Source organism: Chelonoidis abingdonii, chromosome 6 (genome assembly GCF_003597395.2).
Source record: "Chelonoidis abingdonii isolate Lonesome George chromosome 6, CheloAbing_2.0, whole genome shotgun sequence".
NCBI classification, from domain to species: domain Eukaryota; kingdom Metazoa; phylum Chordata; order Testudines; family Testudinidae; genus Chelonoidis; species Chelonoidis abingdonii.
Window position 1 is genome coordinate 74,685,583 of NC_133774.1, and position 27,882 is coordinate 74,713,464.

Below are 27,882 nucleotides of genomic sequence, written 5' to 3' on the forward strand. Positions count from 1 at the left end.
GACTCAGCCAGTTGTTCTCCAAAACAATTTTAATTTAATTTGCATTTTGGAGCCTAAAGAGATTAAGAGCAGAGAAAAGTTTGTTATTCCTTTTTTACATTTCTATTAAAGCTTAATTACTTCACGTAAAAAAGAAATTGCAGTATTTCAATACACTGAGCTAGCCCTGCATAGGAAGTCTGTGACATGATGGGACGTTTATACAAAATGAGTTAAAAATCAGGTAAACAATCACTTTTCCACTTTGCCATCAGCGAAGGGTCCAAATCCATACAACAGTTATTTTCACACTTACAGAAGCCAAGGGATTTGTACAGTATAAAATAGTGTCCTTCAAACTACATCAGATTATCTCTTCCCCTCATTTCAAATGTACTGCTAACAACTCTTTTCCCAAAAAATTACTTTGTGATACCAATTACCATGCCCTGTCAATTGACTTTACAGTAAAGACAATCAACATTAATACATCTTCATATTCACTTGTCAAAATTACGTAATCTAGTCAGCGTTCTACTCCTTCCATTTGAAATATCATTTAATGAAATTTGCAGCATAAAGTAGCCACATATACAGCCACTATTACTTTGCAATTGATATGAAAAACAGATGTTTTTCCTAATAAGGATTTTATCCTTTTGAATAAAGTCTGCCATGACATTCCATTCCTTTTTTAAATAGCTTTTCAAAAAACAGAAATAATTTATGTTCATCCCGTTTTAAAATGAGTTGACTGTCTCATTTAAGTGGCTAGAGAATGGATGTCTGTATCACAACAAAAGCATTTAAAATGCTGCTCTCTGAGACACTAACGATTGCGTACTGATGAAGACTAAAACATTACCCTTTCTCAAAAATTTTGGTCCTCCAGTTCAGGAAGGATGTAAGTTCTCTCTCTGTTCTAGTACTAAACATTAGTACTGCTGTACATAATCTGCAGATAACAGATGGCTCTCAGTTCAGCCCCTTTCACAGACACAATATTGACTTAATATTAGAATGCGTATGTCAGAAAGCCTACCTTTTCCATTTGCTGAAACACCTTCACACTCATACTTTAAAAAGTATCTTTACTTTGTGCACTACTGCAGTCAGAACCATCAAAGATAGCACAAACATATGGAGAGTACTTGCTATTAGGATGGCAACAACAGAGAAAAATATAAATTTTACTGTAACATTCTGAGGGGGAAGAAGAAAGTTTCATTTTATACCACTGTAATTTTCATCTCCCTAGCTGAAGTATTCCAATGAAAACTCTGAGTGGGATGAACAACAACAACAAAACAAAACAAAATGCTTTGAGTGTGCATGCGCAAGCGCATATATGTATTAAAAAAATCCACCTTTACATCTTTCAATAAGCAGACCTCTTAGGGGTATTGGTATCCCATTTTCTTAGGAACATGCTGTAGATTGTTTAAATACTTTAAAAATGTGTTGTACCCCAAAATTGTATACGGTTGTATATAATGTCATTGACATGTGTGGCACTGGGTGGTACCTAAGGAACAGTACATTCCAGTTACAGAAATATGTAACAGGAAGATAACAGAGGGAAGGGGAAAGAAGGTGTTAAGTAAATAATGACAGAAAGGAGAAGAGAAAATAATTCATCATGTTCTGAAGGTCCTTTAGTTCCTTAGCATGCTTCAGTTTCAGCTAACAGTGCTGCTTCATTTTTGCATTTCTGTGTTGCACTAGGATAACTCCATTTCCAGCATTAAAGGAGTAACATGACCAAGAACAAAAAGTAATCAGAACCTTGTTGCAGGTGGTAGACAGCTAAATTTAGAGCCTTATTTACAAACTCAATGAAAGCCCACAGCACCCTAACTTATTACCTTCCAATGGAGTCTGGACTGCTTTAATTTGAAAGTGAAATAAAAATTAAGAAAGGTAATGGGAACGTTGGTGGCTAAGTGGCAGACAGGTTTAAATGTGCCAGCCATTACCTTCTGGAAGCCTAGGTTTAAATACCTGAAGATCATAGAAGTTCATTAGGTGGCCTCATCCCATTACAAACGCAAAATTCAGAACAACAGAGGTGCTGTAGGTCAGGATAGAGGTACATTGGTAGATATACAGGGAAAACATGCACAGGAGATTAGTCCCTCCCATACTTTACGATATTTGCATACATTTCTTTAAAAAACAAACAGTAGAACAAACTTTCATACGAAGACTTGGCAATCTTCATTGGATCACTATTTAAGGAAAATGATCTGTTCCCTAAGGTTTTTGTAGCCAGAAAACTCATGGGTACATTTTCTAATTCAGAAATTTTGCTAGCACTAGAATAGCAGCACAGTATTCCTATTTTTAAAAATCACAGTTCTGGACTCTTAAAGGTAAAACTCTTGGAGAAAATTGTCCAACCAAACAACTATAGCTATCTATTGTCCCATTTAAAGTTAGAAATTTAAGCTATTAATAACGAAGAGCAGCATAGATTCTAGAATACAAAAAACAATGTTCTAGGAACCCTTTTTCTACTCTCTATGTTGGAGCTCCAAACACATTGTGGCTCATTCCTGCAGTGTGGTGTCAATTATTAATTAAATCTTCTTGCAGAATGGTAAGCGAAAGAGGAAGAATGTTGAAAAGAAGAAACTGAAGTAATGAAACTTGTTCTTACGATCAACAACTGGTGCAGCATGTGTTTTAATAATTATAAATCAAACAAATTCAGATAACTGAACAGAAATTTACTCGTATCCTTGTGAAATTAAGTTAACTCATACTTTGTCTCTCATGCAAACAATGAGAATGTGCCATGGGACAAAAGACAGAAAGTTGTTTCAATATATTTTATGCAGTTTTCAAACTTTGAAATATGTATAAACGACAGTGCTTCTGACATGACTGCTGGCTGTTTAAAAGTCATCAAGATCTGAAGGTGACTCAGCCACTCTGCTCCACTCCGCTTCACTTTCCATCACAAGCTAAGGGAAGGAGAGAGAGAATACCTAAACAGCCAAAAGGTAAGGAAAGCACTGCCTTTTTACACACTGTCAAGGGTATGCTAATCACCAATGCAATTCACAAACTCAAAAACAAAAATATTCTAAAATCAAATTAAAAAACTAAAACCATTAAGTTCAAGTCACCTTCATAAATTTCATTAATTTGGCTTTTGAAATTCCTCTGCTATTATCTTTGCAAGTTCATAATCTGATGAAAGTCCAGATAAACCCACTGAATTTCTGGAGTTAAAAAAAAAAACCATTAAGTATGGTTACTGACCATCACTGAAAAGAAATGCCAAGTCAAATGACATCCACCGTGCTTGACCATTGAATTGGCAGTAAGTTGTACTCTACTCAACCCAAAATAATTTTTTCTCTTGAGAACATTTTAAAAACATTTGTAGGGCTAATGTGCCAGAATAAGTTTTACTCTGAATCAACAATAAAGTGCTGAATTATATTAATTACCTGAATCTTACTCATTTATAATCTTCACTTATGGATTTCTAATCAAGTTGAAAGAGCCCTTTCTGCTGAGATAGCTAAGCTGTTGTGCAAATATTATAAAAATAGGTAACTTTAAATAGAAGCTATGTACACACCACAACCTCTGGTGTTTAAAGTATGGCTGACAATACGAGAGGTGAAAAATGCATGCAAATTATCTAAAATGGTATATTTAAAATGAAGGAAAGGGACACTGCTATGGAATTTTTGATACATTATGAGTGGCCCTGTGCAAAGGTAATATAATTATACTATATGTCTAAACCTGGTTTGACAAGTATCATGCCACCAACATGCTTTAGTTCCTTTTGTAGGTAAGGAAGGTGACTTGTAATTTCAGACTACTGCATACATTCAATTTATTTCTTATTCAAGTGTATTAAGTTTGAGGTTAAAAATTTGAGCAAACTCTCTACATCTAGTCACACAATCAGCACAAACAAGACATTATTGCAGAGGGAAAAAGTCAGATGTACATGATAAAGACTCTTCCCTTTGCTGCATGATGCATCAGAATGACTTAGACTTAAATTTCAACTGGGTTACCAAGACAACAAGAATAGATTTTTTTCCCCAAATTTAGCACATATTTCCAGAGGACTAAGAGAAAGCAACCTCAGATACAGCTAGAATAGAAGTCAACCCAAAAAGTTTGGACAATTGACACATAGCTCCAAAAATTGTCATGCTGTGAAGGAAGTGTTCTCAGAAAAAGCTCCATAAAACTGCAAAAAAAAAAAAAAAATGCTATTTGAGCTGAAGTTGGCCAACTGCTGCATAGAAATATGCTAACACACAACAGTCATGTTTAAGCCAGTGCATAGAGAAGATAAAGCACTTATGGTAATTGCAAATGTTAACAAGTCCATACAACTTGTTCAGTTTAGCAATGAGTTCATAGAAAAAACAGAATTTGAGTAGAAATGCACAAGCAAAAACAAAAAAAAAGATGACCTTCCAACTGTATAAAATCCACATACCAGTAATAGTAAAAAGACACCAGTGAAAAATATTAATCTCAGTCCCAAACACCCAACAGGCAAATAAAACCAGAGTAGACAAGCCTTTGGCGGACAATTTTAAGAGAGTCTAAATATGGCATTACATTTCTAAATAATCCACAAAATATATTATATGGCATATTCATATTAAATACTCGGTAGCCAATTCTGCAGAACTGATGCTAGTGATTCTTTAGCCAACGAGAACAAGATAGGTCAAGCTAAATGAACGCTGGTGTATCACAACAGTGCTTTAGAAAGCAACATCACCAACTTGTGCTTCAACAGTTGTCACACTATCATCTATGGAGCAACACAAAGTTCTCTAGCTTTTCAGGGACGTGCCCTTTATAACATATGCTATGATTCACTATAACACGAGCAGCAAGACATTGCAATGTAGTATGATTTATGGGCTGGATCAAATTTTTTGCCATTTCCTTCTCATCCAGCAAGTCACTAGCAGTTTGTTTATGCAAGTTTGTGGTGTCAAAGTGTGAACCTGACTTGATAAGAAGATTCATGATGTCTGGATGGTTGTTCAGTGCAGCAATGTGCAAGGGGCTGTTATCATCAGAGTCTCTGACATTTACATCAGCACCACATTCCACCAGTATAGCAGTAACTTGTAGAGAGGGGAATTTACAAACAGGGTAACGACCCACACATGTAGTATTCTTATCAACAGCAAGATGAAGTGGGCTGAAGTTATTCTTTCCTCTAGGCTGCAGTTTAAGAAACCTGTAAATAGTCTGCTTTTTAAAATGGTCTTGTTCTGGACTGCAAGGAACTTTTTCCAGCAAGCAAATTAAATGCAAAATGATAGAAAGAGCTTTGTTCAGCTGTATTTGGTCAGGTGGACACTGAGTTTGTTTGATAGCCCGATCTATTTCGAGGACACTTTTGCACAGTATTCCCATAAGATCATCAAATGTAACAGTGGTGCCTAGGAGGCCTTTTGCCCTATCCTGTAGCATGAAGGAAAAGAGTTCAGCAAATGATAGTAAACTGCTGGCTGTCATAGGGCTCAGGGGGTCTAAATTGCTTTGCTGCATGTCCAACGCATATTTCCATAGGTTGATGCATCGTTTAAAATTTCCAGAGTCTGCATAGACGGCACCTCTGTACCTAATATAATAAGATGTATCTGGGTGAGAAGGACCAAGAATACGTTCTCTAATTAACAGCGCTTGCATTCTCATCTCATCAGGGTCTGCAATAAGATTTTCTAGCTCTTCTGCACTATTCACCTCCTTGGCATAGTCATAAGCCATAATTAGTGTTTGTGGCACAGGTTTGCTGAGGATATTAGTCCTGTCACTGTACCTCATGTCCATAGCTCTTTTCCAGTATTTCAAAGCACCAAGCAGATCTCTTTTTTTGTCCACAAATGTTGCTCCTAAAAGCTCCAAAGCATTAATACGTTCTGCCTTACTGGTCTGTACATGCTGTGTCAGGAAGTCCACAATATTTGTATGACCTGTCACACTGGCTGACAGAAGAGGAGTCATTCCATAGCCATCTTTTTCCATCTTTGCACAGTATTTAAGAAGCATCTTCATGATGTCCAAGCTTCCAGATTCTGCACAGTCATGTAATGCAGTATTTCCTGACAAGAAAAGAAAATCATAATTGCACAAAAATCATGGTAAATTGGTAGAGCTATACTAACAGCTAAAGGAGAAGTACTTAGTGCATACATGTCAAAACAGGCAAGTCAATAGCTGGAATATGCAGGACTTAATTAAAATGCTAAGGTTGTCAAGCAGCTATACAAGTGCAAAGGTACTTGATAAAAATTAAAGATGTTTCAAGTAAACTTTTGTCTCATTACTCCAAAAACAAAACAAAACCTGAATCCTCCATTCTGTGGTAATTTCATATTTGCTTTTAAGGATAAAACATTAGCTCTAAACATGCTACCTCTATCCTTCCAGACTTTTCATATATCCTTCCTCCTTTCTTCTACCTAATTTAAAAAAAACAAACCCAATAGATATAAACTTATGACAGCTCTTCAGAAGGTTCATTTACTTGCACACGGTACACATATCCCCTGCCTTTCATCTGGGTCTTCAGATAGCAAGCCTTTCAGGGAAGGGATTTTTCTTTCTGTATTTGTATAACACTAGTATAATGGGGTTCCAATCCCAACGGGGGCTTTTTGATGCTGTCATAACATTTAAATGATCTAGGAAATATGGCTATTTCATTTGTCTAATCTATATAAATTCAAACACTCTCGCCTTTATTTGATTAAATTATTCTACAGACACTGGGTTGACGAAGTAAAATGCATATAATATATTTTGTCCACCTAGTCTTTATCCTAAAGTCCTAAACATTATCCCCCTGCTATTCTGGTTAGGATTCCCAAAGCCAAGAATAAGTTAATAGAAGAAAAAATTAGCACATTGTTTCTTGAAAGGTATCATGGGTGCCATATACACAAAAGAGTGGAAATTGTAAAACACACCTGAAGAATGCATTTTTAGCTATGGATTATTTCCCATCAGTACCACATTCCAAATGTATCTTGTAAAATGTACTAAGTGTTCTAATGCTGTGTGTTGGAAGAATCCAGAAAAATGACAGCAAGCATTAATGACATTTCACCAAAAGCCATGTTTGCAGCAAAGCTGAAAGGAAACATTAGAAGCTACAGTCCACCAAATCTTCCATACACTCCGAAGTACTGTAGCTGAATGTCTTAGTTTAAATATGTACATTTCACCAGCAAAAAAAGATAACCAAACAATGTCTCTAACATAGCTGATTTCTTGAAAAAGTCCACAATTTAACACAAGCTGTTCTTTAGCTCTTCATCTGGTACACGCATGTGTTCCATTTTAACACAGGACTCCTACTGCATTAACAGGACACTAATTAGAGAAGTATCAAAAGTTCACACAAAAATCCAGCTACAATTGCAGCGAAAATTCTAGCAAAGAGTACATTTCCTACAGCATCAGAATTAACTGGAAGTCAACTGAGGATCATATAACCTATTAGAATTATTATTTCCTTGCTAGCTGGTCAATATTTTTGGTAGAAAACTGTCACTCCTCAGGAAATTAGGTATATTATCTTATTGTCAGTCATTTTCCCAACAGAAGAAAAGATAGTTTTCCTACTATTACTGCTGCTGCAGCTTGGATTATTATTGGTCCAACCAGCCACTTCACCATGTTCTCCTGCTCCATATTGTTCACGTATTCTCTGGGCCAGATGCTCAGTTGCATTCTAATGGTTTTGTGCCACCCAGGAGCACAAAGATTCTAAATCTGGTCAGCGAGGAAATTCTCTGGTGTACGGGAGGTCCCAGCTGATACAAAGCCAATATATCTGCCTCCTGCACCACCCACTCACATTCAACTCAAATGTAGTTGGTGTGTCAGGGTCAGGAGCAGGTATAGTTGGCATATGCTATCCTCCAGCTATGCTCAATTGGTGTAGTCTCTTAGAACTACAGCCAGCTGTCATTGTAGCACAGGCCATTCTACGTTAAATTGTAGCTCAATCCCAGTAATCAGAGATTAGTGACCAATTTCTCTGATAGACCCTCCTTTTCCTTAGCACAGCAGACAAACATTTTCAAATTACACCTATTTATGACATAGTATCAAATATTGTTATATGCAGTGTTATAGCTGCATTGGTCCCAGGATAAGAGAGAGAGAAGGTGGGTGAGGTAATATTTTTTATGGTTTCTCTCACCAACAGAAGTTAGCCCAATAAAAGATATTACCTCATTCACCTTGTCTCTATAGTTTCAGATAGTCATTTACAGAATCTATATACCTTTACATGACTTCTCTAATCTACAGTTAATCTTGAATGAACTATAGTTCACCAAGATACATTTGCAGTGTCCTAACCTGACTTCTCATCACTGTATGAAATTAATTTAGTCACATCATCCCTACTGTCTTTGAGAGTGTAGGGGAAATTCTTTTTTGTCCCCGACTAGCCTACTCAATTTGCCACAGATTTCCGAACTCCAGTGACAGTAGATGAGATTATGAGGCTTTTATTCTAACAGACATCTCTCTTCTACTTATTGCAACCATGTATGGGTCCAGAGGATTCCTCCTTGATGGAGGCCCTAAGACTTCATTAGGAATTAACAGGAAATACAGGACAGTGAGACCAAAACAACAACTGGGATTATCCATAATTTAGTATAAAATGTCATTTCACAAAATAACAATGTTTTGTGGACCTCTTACAGTCTTCAGATCCTTTCTTGGTGGTGCACAAAATAAAATATTTTGAGAATCAAGTCATGGAGCAGAGGAAGGATCAGAATGTTGGGTGGGGAATATAAATAATAAAACTGTCTCTCTTATACAAAAAAGTCTGTAAAACAAAAGGATGGAAAATGCTCAAACGTTACTGATCCCTTTGTAAATGGTTTAGTCCAAAAAGACAGACAACTCTCTTGTGAAAATAAATATTCTACTAGAAATTGGCAATGGTCATAAAGCTTATCAAAATGTTAATCTTTTCGTGGAAAACAAACAAACAAAAAAAAAAACCCTAGATCCTGGTCTTGTCAGCACTTACTACTGTGCTTACTACTTACTACCAAAAGTGGCACTATTGATTTCCAGCAGCAGAAGTACTATACTTTACAGGCCTGAACCTGAAAACACTGTCATTTACAAAATACTATGAAAAAAAAAAAACCCCTCTCATTTCAACACTTGTCCAGTCCAGTAAACTGTCTTTCAAAAAGTGTTTTAAACGTAAATTTTAATACTGATTTTGGTTGCATTGTCAACCAAATATCCACATCTTCACAATGTTTTTTTCCCCTTGGGGGTCTCTATCTATTCATTTTAATCTGATTTTACTTGTATAGTTTATAAGGAAGTGTAATTCTCCCATTGTTCCACACCTCCCCGTTTTCCTTTTTGGCAGGTTCTCAGCTGTGCCTTCTGATGGAAGCTCTGCCATAATATTTCAAACAAGTTACCTGTCCCAAAATAGGACTGAAATCAAAGTGACAGTCTTGCAATCTCCACATGATTTTGTGACAAGGATATTTCCTTTAACTGTGTCCTACCAGTCTAAACATATTCTATTTACCTTACAATTTTTGTTAATTTTTTCCTTAATTTTAGCCTCTTAGAATTGCAAAGCATTTATTTACTGAAACTGAAGTGAAACGCTAAGATGTGCCAGTCTTATCTAGAAAATGGAACAATATATGGGCATAAACTAAGACCAGGACTGAGGTATTAGCTTTGTAGTAACTCCTACTTTCTGATCATCTATTGTATACAAACATGGAGACAAAAAAAGGGGGGGGGAGGGGGGCGGACAGTGTTGTAGGTTTTATTATGTATAAAAATATATTTGGTGTTATGTAATTTGCACACATACATGAAAAAGACTTTCCTACCTTAAGTTTTATTTTCAAATTTTATTTCACAAGGAGGAACAAAATATCTGCCACCCCTCCAACTCCACTTGCACATTAACAATTTTAATTACTTTTGTCCCCAGGGCATGTTGTACAGGTCAACAATGTCAAACGTTCTTGAGAATATCTTGTCTTTTTGCTATTTAGTTTATGTGGATAACTATGTTTACTACCAAGGTATGTCCCTTACCAGAAGGGAACCCACTGGAGTCACGTCAACTTGACAGCAGTATCCCAGGACATGACTTCCCTGCAGTGCCCCCTTAGGCAAAGGGTGGCATTTCAGGTACTCCCTCTCAACAACCCAGTCAGTCAACCTCAAGGTCTCCTGACTCAATACTACCCTCCCTGGGTTGGTTTATTATAAAATCTTGTGAAAACAGATCAAACAAAAGTCTCAAATAAACAAGAGGTTCTTCTGGTTTTCAGGGTTTCCACTGAAGCCCACCCTCTGAACTTTGTTTTCAATCCCCTCAGTTGCCATTCAGCCTTTGTCTCTCTCCTTACAACAGGAAGCCCAGCCCTCTTCCTGGAGATGGGAAATTCAGCCACTTATTATCTTGCTCTTTAAACAAGAAATTCCCAGCTCTGCTGGATCTGGGCTGTAATTTAATGCTCTGGAGGGCCTTAGCCAGTTCCTCCCTCAGCTGGCACTTTTCCCCTAATTAGCATTCAGGCTCAAGGGATCAGCAGGCCCATCTTCTACTGCTGGTGTCTGCCTTATTATGAGGTAGTAAAGGCAGCATATATGCTACTCCCTATCTCCCAGCTAATTCCAGATTGGTTGGGTGAGGAAGGGAGCTTTGCCCCTCTGTCTTTGCAAGGTTCCTCCCCTAAGCCCCTTGAAGATACAGTGGTGGGATTTCCTCCCAAGCACCATTCATTCCCAGGACCTCTTCCTCTCTATCCATATCCCCCTAAAGTCCTTATCTTGGACATTTTAAATCTGTAAAGAGCCATGCCTCCTGGTGAGGCTGGTTGATCACTAGGGACTACAGCCTTTAAGGGGCAGGCTATTCTATCACAGGCAGCATAGTTTCTTGTATTTCCTTGTATTGTTTCCAGCAGTGCCTGCTATATGCTTAGCAGGAAGAACTTTCCTTTATATATGGAGCTATATCTATCTCACAGAACTAGAAGGGACCCCGAAAGGTTATCGAGTCCAGCCCCCTGCCTTCACTAGCAGGACCAAGTACTGATTTTTGCCCCAGATCCCTAAGTGGGCCCCTCAAGGACTGAACTCACAACCCTGGGTTTAGCAGGCCAATGCTCAAACCACTGAGCTATCCCTCCTTGCACCATTAGGACCACAGCCACAGTAGTGATATCTTATGGAAGAGAACCTTAAGTCCATACCTTTTATGACTAAGAATACCAAGCAGCGTAGACTCCCTCCAGTCACTCTTCTTCACTACCTATTCTTAAGAGGCATGAATAAGGGTAAAAAAAAATATTCAATAGCTACCTATTCAGTGACTACCATTCAACTTGGGCACTGAATGAGGCAAGAAGCATTTAGAAAAAATAGTATATAATCATATAATTAAAGACTGCATCCTAATGCATATACATAAGGAGGCCAATTTAAGGTGGCCCAACTAACTTTAATTCTGGCATTTCCTAACTTTAGAGTACTTGACTTTGCCATTTTAACATCAGTTTATTGTAGCTTTCTTTTTTAAATTATAAATTTCACAGGCTTTTAAAAAAGCAAACTGAAAAAAACAGATGTCATCATGTAGAACCATTCTCACTGTCCATATGGGTCATCAGCAGTGTTGGAAACATTAGATCCAAATCACAGATCTCTACCATTTGAGCTAAGAGAGTAACCAACACTATGTAGACCCACCACTAGAGGAAGGATGGGACGCTTTTAGCCAATCGGTTTTACATGTATTTGTTAGAGAGCACAGAACAAAGGTACTCAGATATCCCAAGTTCTATTTCTGGTTCTAGAAGGAAGCATGTCTAGGAGTTACAGGCCCTTCTGCCCTGATCTCCAGAGCCTGCTCCCTCTTTAATCTCTGCTCTTGCTTCAACCTGTTCCTCTCCTCTGCATTTCAATCAGGCTGCTGCTGCTTCTTCCAAACTGTTTGTGCACCAGCAGAAGAATTGAGACCACATGTGACAGTGTCTCACTGCTCACAATGCCAGTGGCCCGGACCACTGTGGCCCCAGCAGTGGAGAGGACAACTCCAGGAAAAATCATGCTTAGCCCTGGAGTGGGGTATGCTCATTGTAGATAGAAACTTGGGAGAATTTAGCTACCAGCCTCTAACACAGATCTACTGAAGATGTGATAATGTTTTTCCAAAGGTTTACAACTGAGCCAAATTCATGTGAGTTTTCACAAGAACAGCAAAAGGCACCTCTAACCCCAAGTTGATTCCCTCCTCCAGGATTTCAAGTCCCTCCTCCAAGGAATGGAACCCCTAAAGCTTCTCAATAGAACAAATGTAAGAACTTTTGAATATTGCCAACATAACATTTTTCCCTAACCTCTTTCTTGAAAATGGTTAAACTGTTTTCACTGATACATTCCAAAACAAAATTCTGCCCAAGGTAGACACCCAGCATAGAATGTTCAGCCTGAATGGGTAAAGTATGCCGAAGTTATAAGTAACTGAAAACAGGGTCTTACAATAGGGCTGTTCTTGGGCCTTACCACATGAGGCAGGTTGAGGGGTCCAGGCTCCCCAGACCCCCTCCAGCTTCTGGTTTGACTGGTGCAGGGAAGTGGAGGGGCAGGGGCACGGGTACAGAGGGGGCGGGAGCACGGCTACAACACTGCAAGAGACCACATTGTCACCATGACACACTGCAAAAACCCCAAACACTTAAAACTAAAAATTAGCAGCTAGTTAATAGATTCAACTCTAAATCAAACATATTTCCAATCTCATGAATTTACCGTAAATGGGCACATAGAGAACCATGAAAAAAGTAGAATATTCCACAGAGAATCTCACTGCCCTCTCAAACTAGTCTTCTGTCTACAAACAGGTAATTTTCCTTTTTACCTATGCTGAAAGAAACCATTGTTCTACCAGTTATCAGGCTGGAACTACCAGAAGTAGTTGGGTTTTGTTTTAATTATTTGTATTACAATAGTATTTACAGGACCCAACTGTACAGAGAACAGTATAAGCACAGTAAGAGACAGTCTCAGCCTCTAAAACAGAGGTGGGCAAACTATGGCCTGTGGGTCACATCTGGCCCTCGATCTCCCACTGGGGCGTGAGGTCTGGGACTTACCCTGCTCCCACACTCCAGCTGGGAAGCAGGATCGGAGACCGCTCCACGCACGCGTGCCAAGCCTCCCAGAAATAGCAGCATGTCCCTCTCTGGCTCTTACATTTAGGGATATGCAGCCCCCATCACAACTGCCACCCCCTTTGGCTGGGAACTGCGGCTAATGAGAACTGCAGGGGCAGCCCCTGCGGATAAGGCAGCATGTGGTGCTGCCTGGCCGCACCTCCACACAGGAGCCGGAGAGGGAGGAGGGACATGCCACTGCTTCCAAGAGCTGCTTAAGGTAAACGCCTCCTGGAGCCTGCACCCTGACCCCCTCCCGTGCCCCAACCTCCTTCTGCAGCCCAGAGCCCCCTCCTGCACTGTGAACTCCTCATTTCTAGCCCAACCCCAGAGCCTGCATCCCCAGCCAGAGCCCTCTCGCCTCCTCAACCCCAATTTTGTGAGCATTCATGGCCCACCATACAATTTCCATACCCACATGTGGCCCTCAGGCCAAAAAGTTTGCCCACAGCTGCTCTAAGGCTACACCTACACTTAAAACACTAGAACAGCACAGTAGAGCCCTGCGCAGACACAAAATTTGTATCCGCACCTGATCCATAATCCACAAAAATAATCCACAGATGCAGAGACCCGCAGATATTCAGCAGATATTGCAGGGCTCTATAGCACAGCTCACAACAGGGCTTCGGTTTAGACACTCACTATAGCGACGGGAGGGGTTCTCCCGTTGCTGTAGTTAGTCCACAGCTAGGTCAACAGAAGAATTCTTCCATCGACTTAACACTGTCTACACTGGGGTTAGTTCAGTATAGCTACATCCCTCAGGGGCGTGGATTTTTCAGAGATGTAGCAATGCCGATGTAAGTTTTCAGTGTGGATCAGCCTTAAACTAAATTAAGATGAAATGCAACAAGTGTTCGGAACAATCAGAAGGGACACAAGGAGAGGCTAGGGGAAAGGTTACAAGAATACACATTTACGTTGGCCAGATATATGCACAGAGAGATGGCTTTGGTTTGGCTACATTTTAGAAATAATATATTGTGAACTCGCTGAAACCTCGTTACGGGTTGGGTTAAAGCGTCTTTGAGGTTGAGAAATATGAACTCCCTCTTCAATTAATGTAACTGTAAATATAAGTCAAGCCTAAACCAAAAGGGGTGTGTGAACCTGTCCAGGAGCTTTTGGGATGAGTACTGTTTTGTGTGTGTGTGTGGGAGTGAGAGAACACACATACTAAGGCTGCTCCCAGACTAGAACAGCAAGAAAAGGCAAGGGAAAACAAAAAGCCTAGGAGGACACAGGAGCCAGTAAGCATAGTCTGATCTTGGAAAAAGCAAGACAGAGAACTTCTGGGTCTGGGGTTGGCTAAAGAAACTGCTCCTTTTGTTCTTGGTTCCTTCTGGATTCAGACACACAGGACTTTGTGAGTAAATAAAACTGTATCAAAGAAATACCCGATCACCAATTTCTACTTCCAACTGGAACATCTCCAGGACCCCAAACTTTGATTAGCTGCTCAGGTCAAAAGGGGCAACAGTCTAACAAAGTCTATCAGTTTTCTATCTGGTAATCATCAATTCTCAATCTGAGGAGACATTTGAAGAATGGGGTGGTGGCTGTAAGGACTAGTTCTATCCTTAAGAAGGCTATTCCGTGCATTACCAAAGAATTTTGAAAGTATTACAAAAACACACCTATTAATAAAAAGTACAAATGTTAAATATTAATTAAGACTATAAAGTGGCTCAAATATCAATATGACAAACAGTCACTAAGTGGATAATTAGCAGACTACTCTGGTTAGCATCTGTGAAGAATTTTCACCCTGAGGAGTAAAGGTATTAGAGTGGAGGAGGGGACAGTTTGTTTAGAAAAATATTCATATGAAAGGTTAGTTATACTGCTAATAATTCTCTGTCCCTGTTACAGGTGCATGTTTAAGTCAGCATTCTTTCAGTGTGAGACTGCAGTTAAGTCACAAGCATGACATTAGTTTGTTGCCACAAACATGATTTGTAACAAATTCAGCATTATAACTCTCTGCTAGATCAAATGAGGAGATAGCTGGCAAGGCAGGAAAAGCCTATGTGAAGCACCTCTCTTTTGATATGTAGTTTCCATACACCACTTATCCAAGGGAAACAACATACAACAGTTGCTAATGTATGTTAAAGAAATGGTGTCAAACATTTTAAAGTCTTTCTAAAAAAAATTAGTTATGATACTATCACCACCTTAGAAGGCTCAAAGTAAAATCTCTATTCAAATCAGTGTCTTCTCTTTTCCAAGTTAGTTTTCTTACACCATGTCTAATTCCTTTTCCATCCAAGAGTTATGGAATCTGACCACACATCTAGATTCTGGATATTCATGTGGATCAGTATGACAACGAACATGAGCATGCACTATTCTGAAGGGCATAAATGCTCTCCTCACACTACCGTAAGGAACAGAATGTAACCAGAATTGTTAATCAGTTAGAGAAGTGGATGCATATACACATTAAATTGTTATTCATGTTTTTGGTTTTTTTAAAAATAGGAATAAATTAAAAAGCTGTTGCTGATTTGCACAACACCGTTTCACCCTAAAGAAGTCAGCAACTTCCTTCACTAATAAAAAAAATTAAGATACTAGTGAATTTCAGCTCTCACCTAGTCCTCCCAAATAGAGAGTAAATCTCAGCTGGCTTTGGGCCTTTACATTTTAGAGTTATATTAGAGCCCCTCTTTAAAATAGCCAACACAATGAAAAAGCACTACAAAAATGCTACATATTTCAGTGTAACTAATTCATTAACTCTCCAGGGCTACCAAAGTCCATCTGGAGATTCACATTTATAATGAAACTATTTTTCTCCCCCACATCCAGGTCGCTATCAGAGGCAAATCATTCCAAAATAAATAATTTGCCTGCAACAGAGAGAGGAAAAGAAGAGACGCAGTTAACACAGACAGTAATTTGGCTGGACTTGAATGAACGTTTTGTAAATGTATTAAGTAGATTTAGTTAAAGCTTAATCATGTTTCTGGATTAGTAAAACAATATTAGAAAATTAAAATTAAGTCATTCTTACCATTTCACGTGCAAGGCCTCACTCCTGAAAATACCTGGTTCAGATGCTTAACATCACACAGCTGAAGTCACATTGAGTTCAACAGAATTATTCAAATGTGTAAAGTTAGGCACGTGCATAAATCTTCACAGTTTCAGGACTCAATAAAATTAATCTTCTTGATTTAAAGATTGTTTATATTGCATTAATTTCAAGCAAAGCACATAAAGGAAATAAGTCATCTAGTAAATTGATTACTTTAGTTTTAAAGACTGATTCTATAAACATATTGATACGTATATAAACTTCAGGGGTAGAGCCACAAAGGGACTTTAGGCACCTAAATCCAACACTGAGGTGCCACTGAGATCCTCTAAACCCTCTCTTAGCTGCCACTTAATTCTGGATGTGCCTAAGTCCCATGGCACCTAAACTTTTGCCAGTGAACAAAGCTGCCTAGGTCCCAATGCCACCGAGTGGCTTGGCACTCTAATTCACACCTGAACTCCAGAGGAATTGCAATCTAGGCATTCTGCCACCTCTCTCACCTGCAGGGGGCATGGAGAGTTAATCCAGTAGTTGTTCTCAGAGTGCGCCTAACCCCATAGATGGCAGAGGTGGTGCTCCTCTTATACCCAAACAGCCCAGCGATTAGGGACTCATCTGGGAGGTGGGAGCAAATACCTCTTCTGGCTGACATGGAACAGGAATCTGAACCCACTTCTCAGGAAGAGTGTCCTAACTACTGGGCTGTGGGATATTTTGGGGCAGGTCTCCCAATCTCTCCTATGGAAACTCTTCCAATTGTACAAGTAAATATTAATTGAAGCAGTGGGACTGAAGCATGGGTCTCCCACATACCAAGCAAATGCCCAAACCACCAGGCTAGTGCAGAGGTGGCTAAACTTACTGATGCTTTGAGCCACATACAACAATCTTCAGAAGTTTGAGAACTGGGGCATGCCTTCCAGGGCTTCAACCACACAGGAGGTGCCTATTGGGGCTTGGGACTTCAGTCTCCTCCTGCTGATGCCTTGAGCCCCAACAGGCACACCCTGCAGGGTCGAAGCCCCAAGAATCCCTCCCTGATGGGCAAAAGCCAGAGGTGACGCATGGGGCAGGGCACTTGACCCCAAGTGATCTCTTCCTCCCCCCAATTTTTTCCAGGGTTTGCTGGCCCCACTCAGTCACATGGTGCCACTAGACCCACTCCCGCCAAGGCAGCTGCTGAAGCTGACAAACTGGGAGCTGTGGCCATGGGGAAAGGCAACACCAAACAGCTGGTAGCTGCAGGGGAAGCTGCTGCTTTTGCAGTTTCCTCTCCTTACAGAGCTAAAGCAGTGGCCCCTTCCTGCAGCTCCAGGCTCTTTGCCGCTACTTGTCCACCTGGAGCTAACACCTGGAAGCTGCAGGGAGGGGCCACTTGCGGTAAGAGGGGGCGAGTACTTGGGTGTGTGAGATTCAAGCTGTTGTGGGGAGTGAACCTTTAAATTGTGCCCCCCAACTCACAGCAGGCACCAGTGATCTCTGGTAGAAGCCCCAAGCCCCACTCTGAGTTCCCCGCAGTCTGGTAGGTGGAGAATGGGTAGATACTGGGGGGCTCTGTGCGCCACACTTTAACTGTAAAAGAGCCACATGCAGCTTGGAAGCCAGAGTCTGGCCACCCCTGCTATAGTGTATAAGTAGAAAAACACACCTTCTTCATTTTTCTTGAGGACTGACCCATCTTAGGCCCCTAACACAGGAAAGGATTCACAGCTGTGAATCCCAGTGGAGGGAGGTGCCTCCCTGCAGCCCAGAATTAGGCACCTAAGCTCCTCACTTCTGCATATTCTATTAGCTATCCTAGGTGACTTCCAGCTCAGCTGCCTAACTCTCCCCAAGCATTGTATAGTGAGCCTGAACACCTGACTTGGATTATAGCCATAAATGCCCAGTCACATAATATATCCACATTTAAACTGCTACACCAGTGCAGCTACAGCGCTGCAATTGGGCCACTGTAATACTTTAGTGTAGACACTACAGTGAGGGGAAGGGTTCTCCCGTCACTGTAGTTAATCCACCTCCCCAGGAGGTGGCAGCTAGGTTAACATAAGAATTATTCCAATCAACCCAACAATGTTTACACTGGAGGGGGGGGCGGGAGGGGTTAACTCATCTTAGCTACATCCTTCAGGGTTGTGGATTTTCATAGTCCTGAGCAACACAGCTGAGTCCAGCCTGTCTTATCAATGCAGATCTGGCCTAAAAATTAGGTGTTACAATGCTTAAGTCCCTTTGTGGACCTAGACCTCTGTTTTATTGATGTGTACTTCTCCTCCTACACTTACTGCTTTATAATTATAAAACAAATAAAATAATGCAACCATCTAAGTAATTGGTGCCCTCATTCATTATTGATTATGGCTTTATCTGGAAGATACTCAACTGAACCACTAAGAATTTTTATAGTATGGTATTGCAGGAAGAAAACTAAAGCTGTGCCCTCATGAATAAGATTAAAAAAATCAAATGGGATAATGAAACAGACAAGTTACTAATATCAACAAGTCTTCATGGTTATGTTTTAATCTAATTTCTCAGACCACGAAAATAAATGCTGTGGAACAAAGATCTTTCTGTTCACAGATCCAGTTCTCTCTAAATTGCATTTTCAAGATTGATGTCTCAACATTTATGAATAAAGTACAAAAATATTTGAATCACTTAGTTTCAACATTCCCCCCCCCCCCATGCAAACTAAATATTTTCCTTCTTTTAACTGCATCTTCTTTCATTATTTAATTTATTGGGCTGGGTAACAGGCATTCCTGCTACACTTTAGTTTCACATAGCCTTCATGCTCAAAATATCCGCACAAAAGCACATTTAGAGCAAGGCCTTTATTCCCAGGAAGCAGAGCCTTGTTCTTCAAAATGAAGCTTGGAAAGCAGGCAAGATAGAAAACCCAGAAGAGAAACAAACTTGTCAGACTTCTTGATGTTTACAGTTAGGTTAATTATTTTTAATATACAATATACCACATGCTATTTTGAAGAGACGAGAGTGGCTCTACCCTATTTCATCATTTCTGGAGCTAACAGGAATTTAGAGGCAGCAATTTTGCTTTTTAACCCCCAGCTTAGGAAATGTTAAACACTTTTCAGTCTCCACCTAAGTTAAAGCCTTAATATAGTCTTCATACTTAGCCATAGATTCAAGTCTTATGCCTATCCAAAATAAACTGAACAAGGTCTGCAGCTCTCTGTTAATTTAGAGAGTTGCTATATTGTATTTTACATCGATGACATCTTGTGGATTTTGCCAGAAGCTGGGAATGGGTGAGAGGGAAGATCACTTGATTACCTGTTCTGTTCATTCCTCTGGGGCACCTGGCATTGGCCATTGTCGGAACATGGGATACTGGGCTAGATAGACCATACTTGGTCTGACCGAGTATGGCCGTTCTTATGCTACAGGCCTTATTCACAGCCATAAGAGAATATACAGCTTGCAAAACATGATTTTCTCCAAAAATCTCTCATGCTGACAGACCCATTACACCTGTCTTCTATACTCCTTCCCGCTAAGCAGGGGAAAATTTGCCAGACACCTACTCACCAGAGATTAAAGGGTGTGAAGGAAAAGAGGAGACAGGGAAAGGAAGGCAGTCAATAAGGTCCAGAAGCGACGCCTTAGTTAAAGAGATTCCTTACTCCCAGCTGTTGAAAAAAGGAAGAGTTCTATTCCTGGACTCCACTCATATTATCTTCATATCCTTTGAAGCAGCAGCTCTCTTTCCCTCCCAACCTAACCACCATACAGAGCCTCATAGCTGTTAGACACGGTTCATCAACTATATCCCAAAATCCTGGCCAGTGAAAAGGGATGGTGAAATTTCCACTACTCTACCCCTCATCCTTTAACAATGTCAATCTGTAACATGACCAATGACCAAAATATAACACCTGTGTTTTGTTGAGTGTTATGTTATAATTGACCACTTATAATGGTTTTTACATTAAAAACAGATTTTACAGAAGGTTTTCTTACTTTGAGAATTAAATAAGCTAGTGTTTTTAAAAGAACCCACATGAATCATCAACAGGCTTGAAACCTCAGCCTTCAGAAATCAGCGCAGACCACTACCACTTCAGCAGAAAAAGTGTTTACTCCTGTAGTTAATCAGCCACTAGAAAGGCATGCTGCACACATTTTTGCCAGGGGGTTACACAGTTATTCAATAGCAAAATGCTTGGATCAAGATTCTTGAGTCCTGTTTCTGACTCTGGGAAGGGAGTGCTGCCCAGTGTGTACATAACACTGCCACTCTTCCCAGTGGAGTGGGGAACAGTCAGCTGAATTCATCCAAAATTGCAGAACAGTCCTGAAAAATCCAGTACACTTGAGAGATCTGTCCTTCACTTAGGGCCTGGTTTTGTGGTCCTCACCATGAAAAACTCCAGTGCTACTACTAATAGCTTACTCAAGTAGGGTGACCAGACAGCAAGTGTGAAAAATTGGGACGGGGGGGGTGGGGGGAAATAGGAGCCTATATAACAAAGCCCCCAAAACTGGGACTACCTCTGTAAAATCAGGACATCTGGTCACCGATTACCCAAGCAACATGATTCTTGACAGTTCCTCTACTAGCTTCTGTGAAACTTACCACAGTATTGTTAATTTCAATCTGCTGCCACTAAAGCCAAGAGTAGTTGTGCTGGAACAGTCTACAACATTAGGAAGACAATGCTGAATTGGTTCACATTCGGAAGTTTTGTTTTTCAAATTAAAACTTCAGATCTACAGTTTCTGTAGATATTCCCTCATCCATACACAATACTGAGTGGGCAAAAAGGTTTTTCAAGTCCTATTTGTCATTTTTCCCTCATCCATACTTTTTGTGTGACCTAAACAAGTTCCTTTGTGACTATTTGAACTCTTTCCTCTATCCTCCATAAGAATCTGTGGAAACTGTAGGAGAGGATTCTGAAAAATGGTGGTAAAAAGTGAAAGTTGAATACACCTTGAACCAAGATGATTCAATACTCAGAAAATTTCAGAGTTATAGGCCATCTTCCATAGTACAGCACTACTGTGCATTTTAAACTTTTTCCTCTCGCCCACTGCCATCACCATCTATGAGGCACTGTTATCATTTGCTCTTATCTTGATCTTGACTCAGCTGAAATCCTTCTGTCTTAATCACTTACTATCTTTACTACTGCACTTCATCATATGCTGTTCCCAAATCTCTACTTTCTAAACTTCAGTAATCCAGAATGCTACTGCTAAACTACTCACGCATTCCAGTGAAATCCATCATTTTTAACTGCTTCAGTATCCATCTTTTCATTGAAATTTGTCATCCTGATTTTTGGAGCTCTAAGGACCTACCCTATAACCCACCCCATCTTCTCCAACCCTAAAATACTCGTCGCTAAGAAGTGGGTAGTCGTTTTTCTAGAAGTGAGGGTCAGGGGGTAAATGGAGAATCATGCATGGTACACTAACTCCCCACTTAACGTCCTCTCGCTTAACGTTGTTTCAGTCTTACGTCCCTGCTCAGTTACAGAACATGATTCATTTAAAGTCGTACAATGCTTCAGTATAGCGTCATTTGGCTGCCTGCTTTGTCCACAGCTGGCAACCACACTATCAGCTTCCATACGCCCTTCCCTCACAGTGCCTCCTGCCCACTGGCAGACCCCATGGATCAGTGCCTTCCCCCTCCTAGCCCCCGCACCTCCTGCCTGGCAATCAGCGGGCTTGGTGTTCAGGAGGCAGAGGAAGCCTGCGCACCATATCCTCACTCCTCCCCTCTTCCTTCTGAATGCCGCAAGCCAGCTGATTGCCACAGGCAGGAGGCAGGAGAGGGAGGGGGGAAACGCGAGGATGCAGCGCGCAGAGTAAAGGGGAAGGAGGGGGGAAGAAGAGATGGGTTAAGGGTGGGGGCTTGGTGAAGGGGAGGCGTGGGTGGGCCGAGGGTTGAGCCCTCCACCCCTGGTGCTTGCAGAGTGGGGGAAGCTGTCGCTACTGCTGTTGCGAAACATGCTTCTAGCCTACAGCACTGTCAGCCTCCTTGCCTGCCTCATTGTCTCCAGTGCCAGTGGGCTGTGCCTGTGTAGGATACGGCGGGGGCACCTCCTAACTATAGTACTGTACTGTATGGCAAAAAAAATTTCCCTGGAATCTAACCCCCTCATTTACATTCATTCTTATGGGGAAATTGGATTCGCTTAACATCATTTCACTTAAAGTTGCATTTTTCAGGAACATAACTACAACATTAAGTGAGGAGTTACTGTATGATAACTCATATTATGTAAAAATTGTTTGGAGCTTTATACCCCCCACTTCCTGTTTTCAAGAAAATATCTGAAAGACAGCCTATGGCGCTCCTTATAACAGTAGCTTTCTAGAGGTGCCCCATTTAATGAAGATATAATATTTAGTAGTCTTAGGCTACATCTACACTACAGCCAGGATCCACGCTCTGAGATCAATTCACCAGCAGTCGATTTAGTGGGTCTAGTGAAGACCTGCCAAACTGACAACAGATCGCTCTCCAGTTGATCCCTGTACCTTACTCTTCTCGTTGGAAGACAGAGTAAGTCGAGAGGATAGTTTCTCCCATCGACCTCCCCACGGTAACTTGCCCAAAGGTTATTTACGTAGCTGGAGTTGCATAGCATAGGTCGACTTACAGCACTAGTGTAGACATAACCTTAGACAGCTTTACATTTTCAAAGTGCTGTACAAATAATTAAATAGAAAAGCTTCAGCAGGCGTAAAGCTGAGGGAAACACTAGAAGGCTCCCCCAAAAGCCAGGTTAGGAAGCAGGGGCAAGAGTCAACACATGCAAACCAGTAGTACCAGAATATTGGGAAAACCTACTTCTTAGATACTTAAGGCTTGTCTACACTTACTGGGGGTTCGACACCCAGTGACCAATGCATCAACAGTTGACTTAGGGGGTCTAGCGAAGACCCGCTAAATTGACCGCTGATCGTTCTCCCATCAACTCCTGTACTCCACCAGAACAAGAAGCACAAGGGGAGTCGACGGGAGAGCGTCTCCAATTAACATCACGTAGTGTGGACCCCATTGTAAGTAGATCTAAGTACATCGACTTCAGCTATGTTATTCACATAGCTGAAGTTGTGTAACTTAGATCGACCCCGCCCCGCCAATAATGTAGACAAGGCCCTAGTAGGTACACTCCCTTAAAATCTCCCTCCTGTGAGCAGAGACAAGTAAATATTAACATATCCAAAGAATATAGTATTTGTAGGAAGAGCAACAGGGACATCTATAGTAACTGGTTTCTTTGTCCATAAAAAGCAGCAACCTGGACTTTTCTTTCTCACCCTCCTACTATGAGGACTCTCTACTCACCATCAAAGTGGCGCTTTCTTATAAAATGAGAGAAGGAACTGAGAGAATCTGGCCAGGCATATCTTCTTTCCCCCAGCACTACTCAGAATAAGGAATTCCAGGAAGCAAGAAAACTCTGCGGACTCATCTACACAGTATGGTATTGAGCGCTAGAGGGGTGTGAATTCTAAAGCTCACTAACAGTTTGGTCAAAAAATGGCCCATGTAGACCTTTTTGTTGCACGCTAAAAGTTCCCTAATGCATGTTAACGTAATACAGACATACTGAACAGTGTAGACAGCTGAGAGAGGAGTCTCCATCTGATGTAATCAGCAATGAGTAGAGTCTATTTCCAAAGAGCAAGAAAAGGCAGGACATACTACATAAAAAACCCACTACACACACACACACACTAAAAAAAATGTAATGGCCTTTACTAGGCTATAACAAATCCAAATCTGACACATCTTTTTCATAACACAAGGATCAGCTATGCTGTAGCCCTTCAAAAATCTCACCTTAAAAGCTCTCATCTTTAGATTATGGTTGTGTGACAATACTATAAGAAAGATGAATGCTTGGCATAACAGAGAGATGTATAGTTCTGAAAGCAAGTGCCTTTAGCAGCAGTGTGCTTCTGCTGTTCACAAAATACTGTCTCTCTTAGGTGTTGCTGAATAGGTGAGACTTGTGCAGTTGTGCTTGCAGAAACTGAATAAAGTGAAGAGGAGAAATGAAAATAATAGAGGAGATGATACCAGAGAGATAAAAAATGCTTATGGTCGTTTAAATAGAACAAAGAACAAATAATGTCTGCATACTGGTATAAAAGATGATATTAAGGATCAGTAAGCCTGAGACTATTAACAGTCCATTGGCAGAGAGAGAAAAAGGAGTGGCCTAAATAAATGATTTTATGATACATCAGACCTTTACACAGCTGTCTAGTAATCACCCCCAGTATATAGTTGGAACAATACACAAGTCCATAGAGACTGATGAGTGGCTTTATGGCGTGGAAGTTATTCTTCTTACAAGCAGAAGTAAGTTATTACATTCTGCCCACTTTGTATCTCATATTTCTACCACCAATTAGCATTTAGCTTTCTTTATATTACTCCCCACATATTTTCACTTGTCCATTGGCTTAAAGACATATTGTACATTTGCAGTGCTGTTGTATCCATGCTGGTCCCAGGATATGAGAGACACAAGGTAGTGAGGTAATATCTTTTAGTGGATCAACTTCTGTTGGCAGGACAACAAGCAGAGGTGTTAATTTCCACTTCATTTGAAGTGGTTTCTTGCAACATGTGTTAAGCCACTATGCTTAACAATCTGTCCCACCTTATATTTAACTGTGACACTCTGGTTACCTTCTCCAGATCTGAAGAAGAGCTCTGGGAAGCTTGAAAACTTGTCTCCTTCACAAACAGAAGTTGGTTCAATAAAAGATCTCTCACCCACCTTGTTTCAGCCAGTTAAAGTGCCATTTAGGTGTTCATCTTTTTTTCTGCTAACAAGTCTTCATTTAAACAAGTACTAAAGATATCAAACAATAAACTATATTATAGAAATTATATTTCATGTTTGGAAAACTTAATAAAATTAGCCAGAAACAGGAATTAAAGCCTGTGTATGACATAGTACTTCTAAGGGGAAATACCCTTGACATGTATCAGAAATCAACTGTCCAAACACAGACCATCTTTCCAGGGTTAAAAATGTGTGGCACTCTGCACTAACCACTACACCTTGTGAGTCAATACAACAACATTAGTAAGTGCACTGGTGATGCAATTAAAAAGCAGCAACATGCCCACAGTTAAAACAAGAGGTCCATGCAATGATGATCACAGCAAAAAGGCAGAAGTCTTCACTTTGAACAATAGTGCTAGGACCATTGAAAACAGAAGCAAAAAGACATCTGTTGTGATAACAGCACCACTGTTTACTGAAACACTTTTTTGGCATTATCACATTCGCACTGGTCCTTATTTTTTACCCTAATTCTCATTACTTAGTTACTGTAGCTAATAGATCAACTGAAGAATTCAAGACTCAAGGATGGAAATTTTAGATACAGAAAAGGACTTCCTCCATTTTCCTATTCTGATCTTAACAGTCCAGGCCAGTGAATTTTATTCAATGCACAGTGTATTTGTTTTGCAAATGAACAAATTTTGCATGATATAAAAGTTTATTTACTTTAAAAAGTTATCACATGACCCACTACATTTTCAGCAAAAAGCCAATTAATTTTTTACCTACACACTTTAGCCAGGAGTATGAATCTATGTAGCAAAATCTTTTAAAAACTGGGGTTTATAATTTAAAACTTGTTGATTTAGAACGAAATTTAGTAACTTTTTTTAAGTAATGAAACAGCAGGTACACTGGAAGATCAAACTGAAAAACTTACATAACTACATACAAACTATAAACACAATACTATAATTTCAACTTCTTGATAGCACTTTGAATAATTTACATCGAGTCAGATGAACATTTTTGGATGGTGGTCTCCTACAAAAAAAGGAAAAAAGGTAACAAGAAGATAGCCTCAGGAACTTTGCTACAAGAAAAATAGGATATTGATCTTACCTTTAACACTTTTTCTATTAACATCAGCGCCTTTTTCAAGCAAATATTGAGCAATTTCTTTGTGTCCTTTGTAACATGAGATCATCAGGCATGTATGCCCATGTCGGTTTGATACTTCCAAATCAGCTTTATGCTCCACAAGGTACTTTACTATTTCCAGGTGCCCATCAAAACAGGCTGCCCTAAGTGGGGTTGAATTTGTCAGTGTTGTGTTGTTGACAGATGCTCCATGATCTAACAGACATTGGACTACCTTCAAATGACCAGCAGCAGAAGCTGCCCATAATGGAGGAGCCCCCTCGATGGTCTCACCATCAAAATTCACTGAGCCACCAACTTCTATAGAAGCACAGCAATGCTCCAGCAAGTATTCCACCATATCAAGGTGTCCATAACGGGCTGCCATCAAAAGTGGTGTAGCACCACTAATTTTTTCAGACATCAGCAAGGTCACCTCTTCTTTAGTTTTGTTTGCCAGTAACTTTGCAAGGAGCCGCAGTTTGCCATCACGAGCTGCATTGAACACTGCTGTCTTTAGATCCATTTAGTCTGTGCTGCTTTTATCCTTCAGCGAACCAGATAATGGGACTTCTGGAACTAGAGTCCAAACAGAAGACCCACACCCTTTTCTTAGATTTGTGTTATCTCTGTGAACAAACATGAAGATTGATTAACTGAATTAGGTCCTAACAATTACACAGACTGTGCTCAGCAATCTGCAAAAGAAAATAGAATAGAATTTTTTTTTGACTCTTTAATACACTAAATCAGTGGTTTTAAACCCCGGGGGGGGGGGGGAGATCCGTGGACTAGGAGTAGGGGGGCCGAGAAAGGAGACCGAACAGTGATTTCCAATCTGCGGTCTGCAGATCCCTAGGGGTCCCCAGACTGTCTAAGATTCCCAAAGAAATCCATATCTCCATTAGAAATTTTTGAGAAATCCGCAAATGAAAAAAGAGCGAAAACCACCGCACTAAATGCAATGACACTTTCCTACGCCTTTGCTCAAACTGACCGCCCACTGCCTGTGCTATACACGGCACCAATTCTCCCGAGAGGAAAGGAAGTGCCATCTTCGGGGGCTTCCCCGGGCTTTGGGGAGCGCCCCCTCCCGGGAGGCTGGCGGGAGCGAGCGCTCATCCTCCCCCTACCTCATTTACACGGGTTGCAGGAAAGCCCCCGCTCTGCGCTGGCTGCACGAGGAGCCGCGACAGCTCCCCCAACTTGTGCGGGACCCAGCCCGAGCAGGGAGCCGCCGACCGCTCTCTCTGGCCTGGCTCCTCCGACCGAGCCGATGCACCCGACTCACCGCCCGCGGGGTCACATCTGCGACCAGGCAAGGGGAACGAGACCGACCTGGGCTCCGCACCCGCCCGGGGGAGGCAGCCCCGCCGGCCCCTCGCCCCCCGCCCCTCTCCTGGCCCCACGTCGCCCCTGCCCAGGCAGGTTCCCAGCCCCCTCGGACCTGCCTCCTTGTCGGCTGGGGCCCGGGGACCCCGCCCGCCCTGAACAGGCGCCGATCTACCTTCCCCAGGCGCGGGCGCCCCGCCGGCTCCCTCTGCCCGGAGCCGCCTTCACCGGGAAGCCTCTGCCGCGCCCCGCGCCCTATCCAGCTCCTCCATGACAGGCGAGTCCCCACAGCAACGAGCCTCGGCGAGCGCCCAGGCGCAGCCGAACACACTCTGACGCGGTC

The 27,882-nt window shown here is 41.1% G+C and overlaps 2 protein-coding genes across 3 annotated transcripts in view; both read right to left on the minus strand.

Annotated features, from left to right (window-relative positions):
* Positions 1-27,882, minus strand: part of TICAM2 (TIR domain containing adaptor molecule 2) — a 149,048-nt gene that overhangs the window by 81,201 nt on the left and 39,965 nt on the right. The window lies entirely within an intron of this gene.
* Positions 12-27,876, minus strand: FEM1C (fem-1 homolog C). 2 transcript variants are annotated; one of them, XM_032789131.2, is made up of 3 exons: positions 27,715-27,876; positions 26,190-26,836; positions 12-6,086 (listed from the first exon to the last, which is right to left on the minus strand). In XM_032789131.2, the coding sequence occupies exons 2-3, from the start codon at positions 26,731-26,733 to the stop codon at positions 4,777-4,779; spliced, it is 1,854 nt and encodes a 617-aa protein (XP_032645022.1). In that variant the 5' UTR covers positions 26,734-26,836; positions 27,715-27,876; the 3' UTR covers positions 12-4,776. The 2 variants fall into 2 exon arrangements, with proteins under 2 accessions (XP_032645022.1, XP_032645023.1); XM_032789132.2 differs by having other exon boundaries at positions 26,190-26,905; positions 27,715-27,848.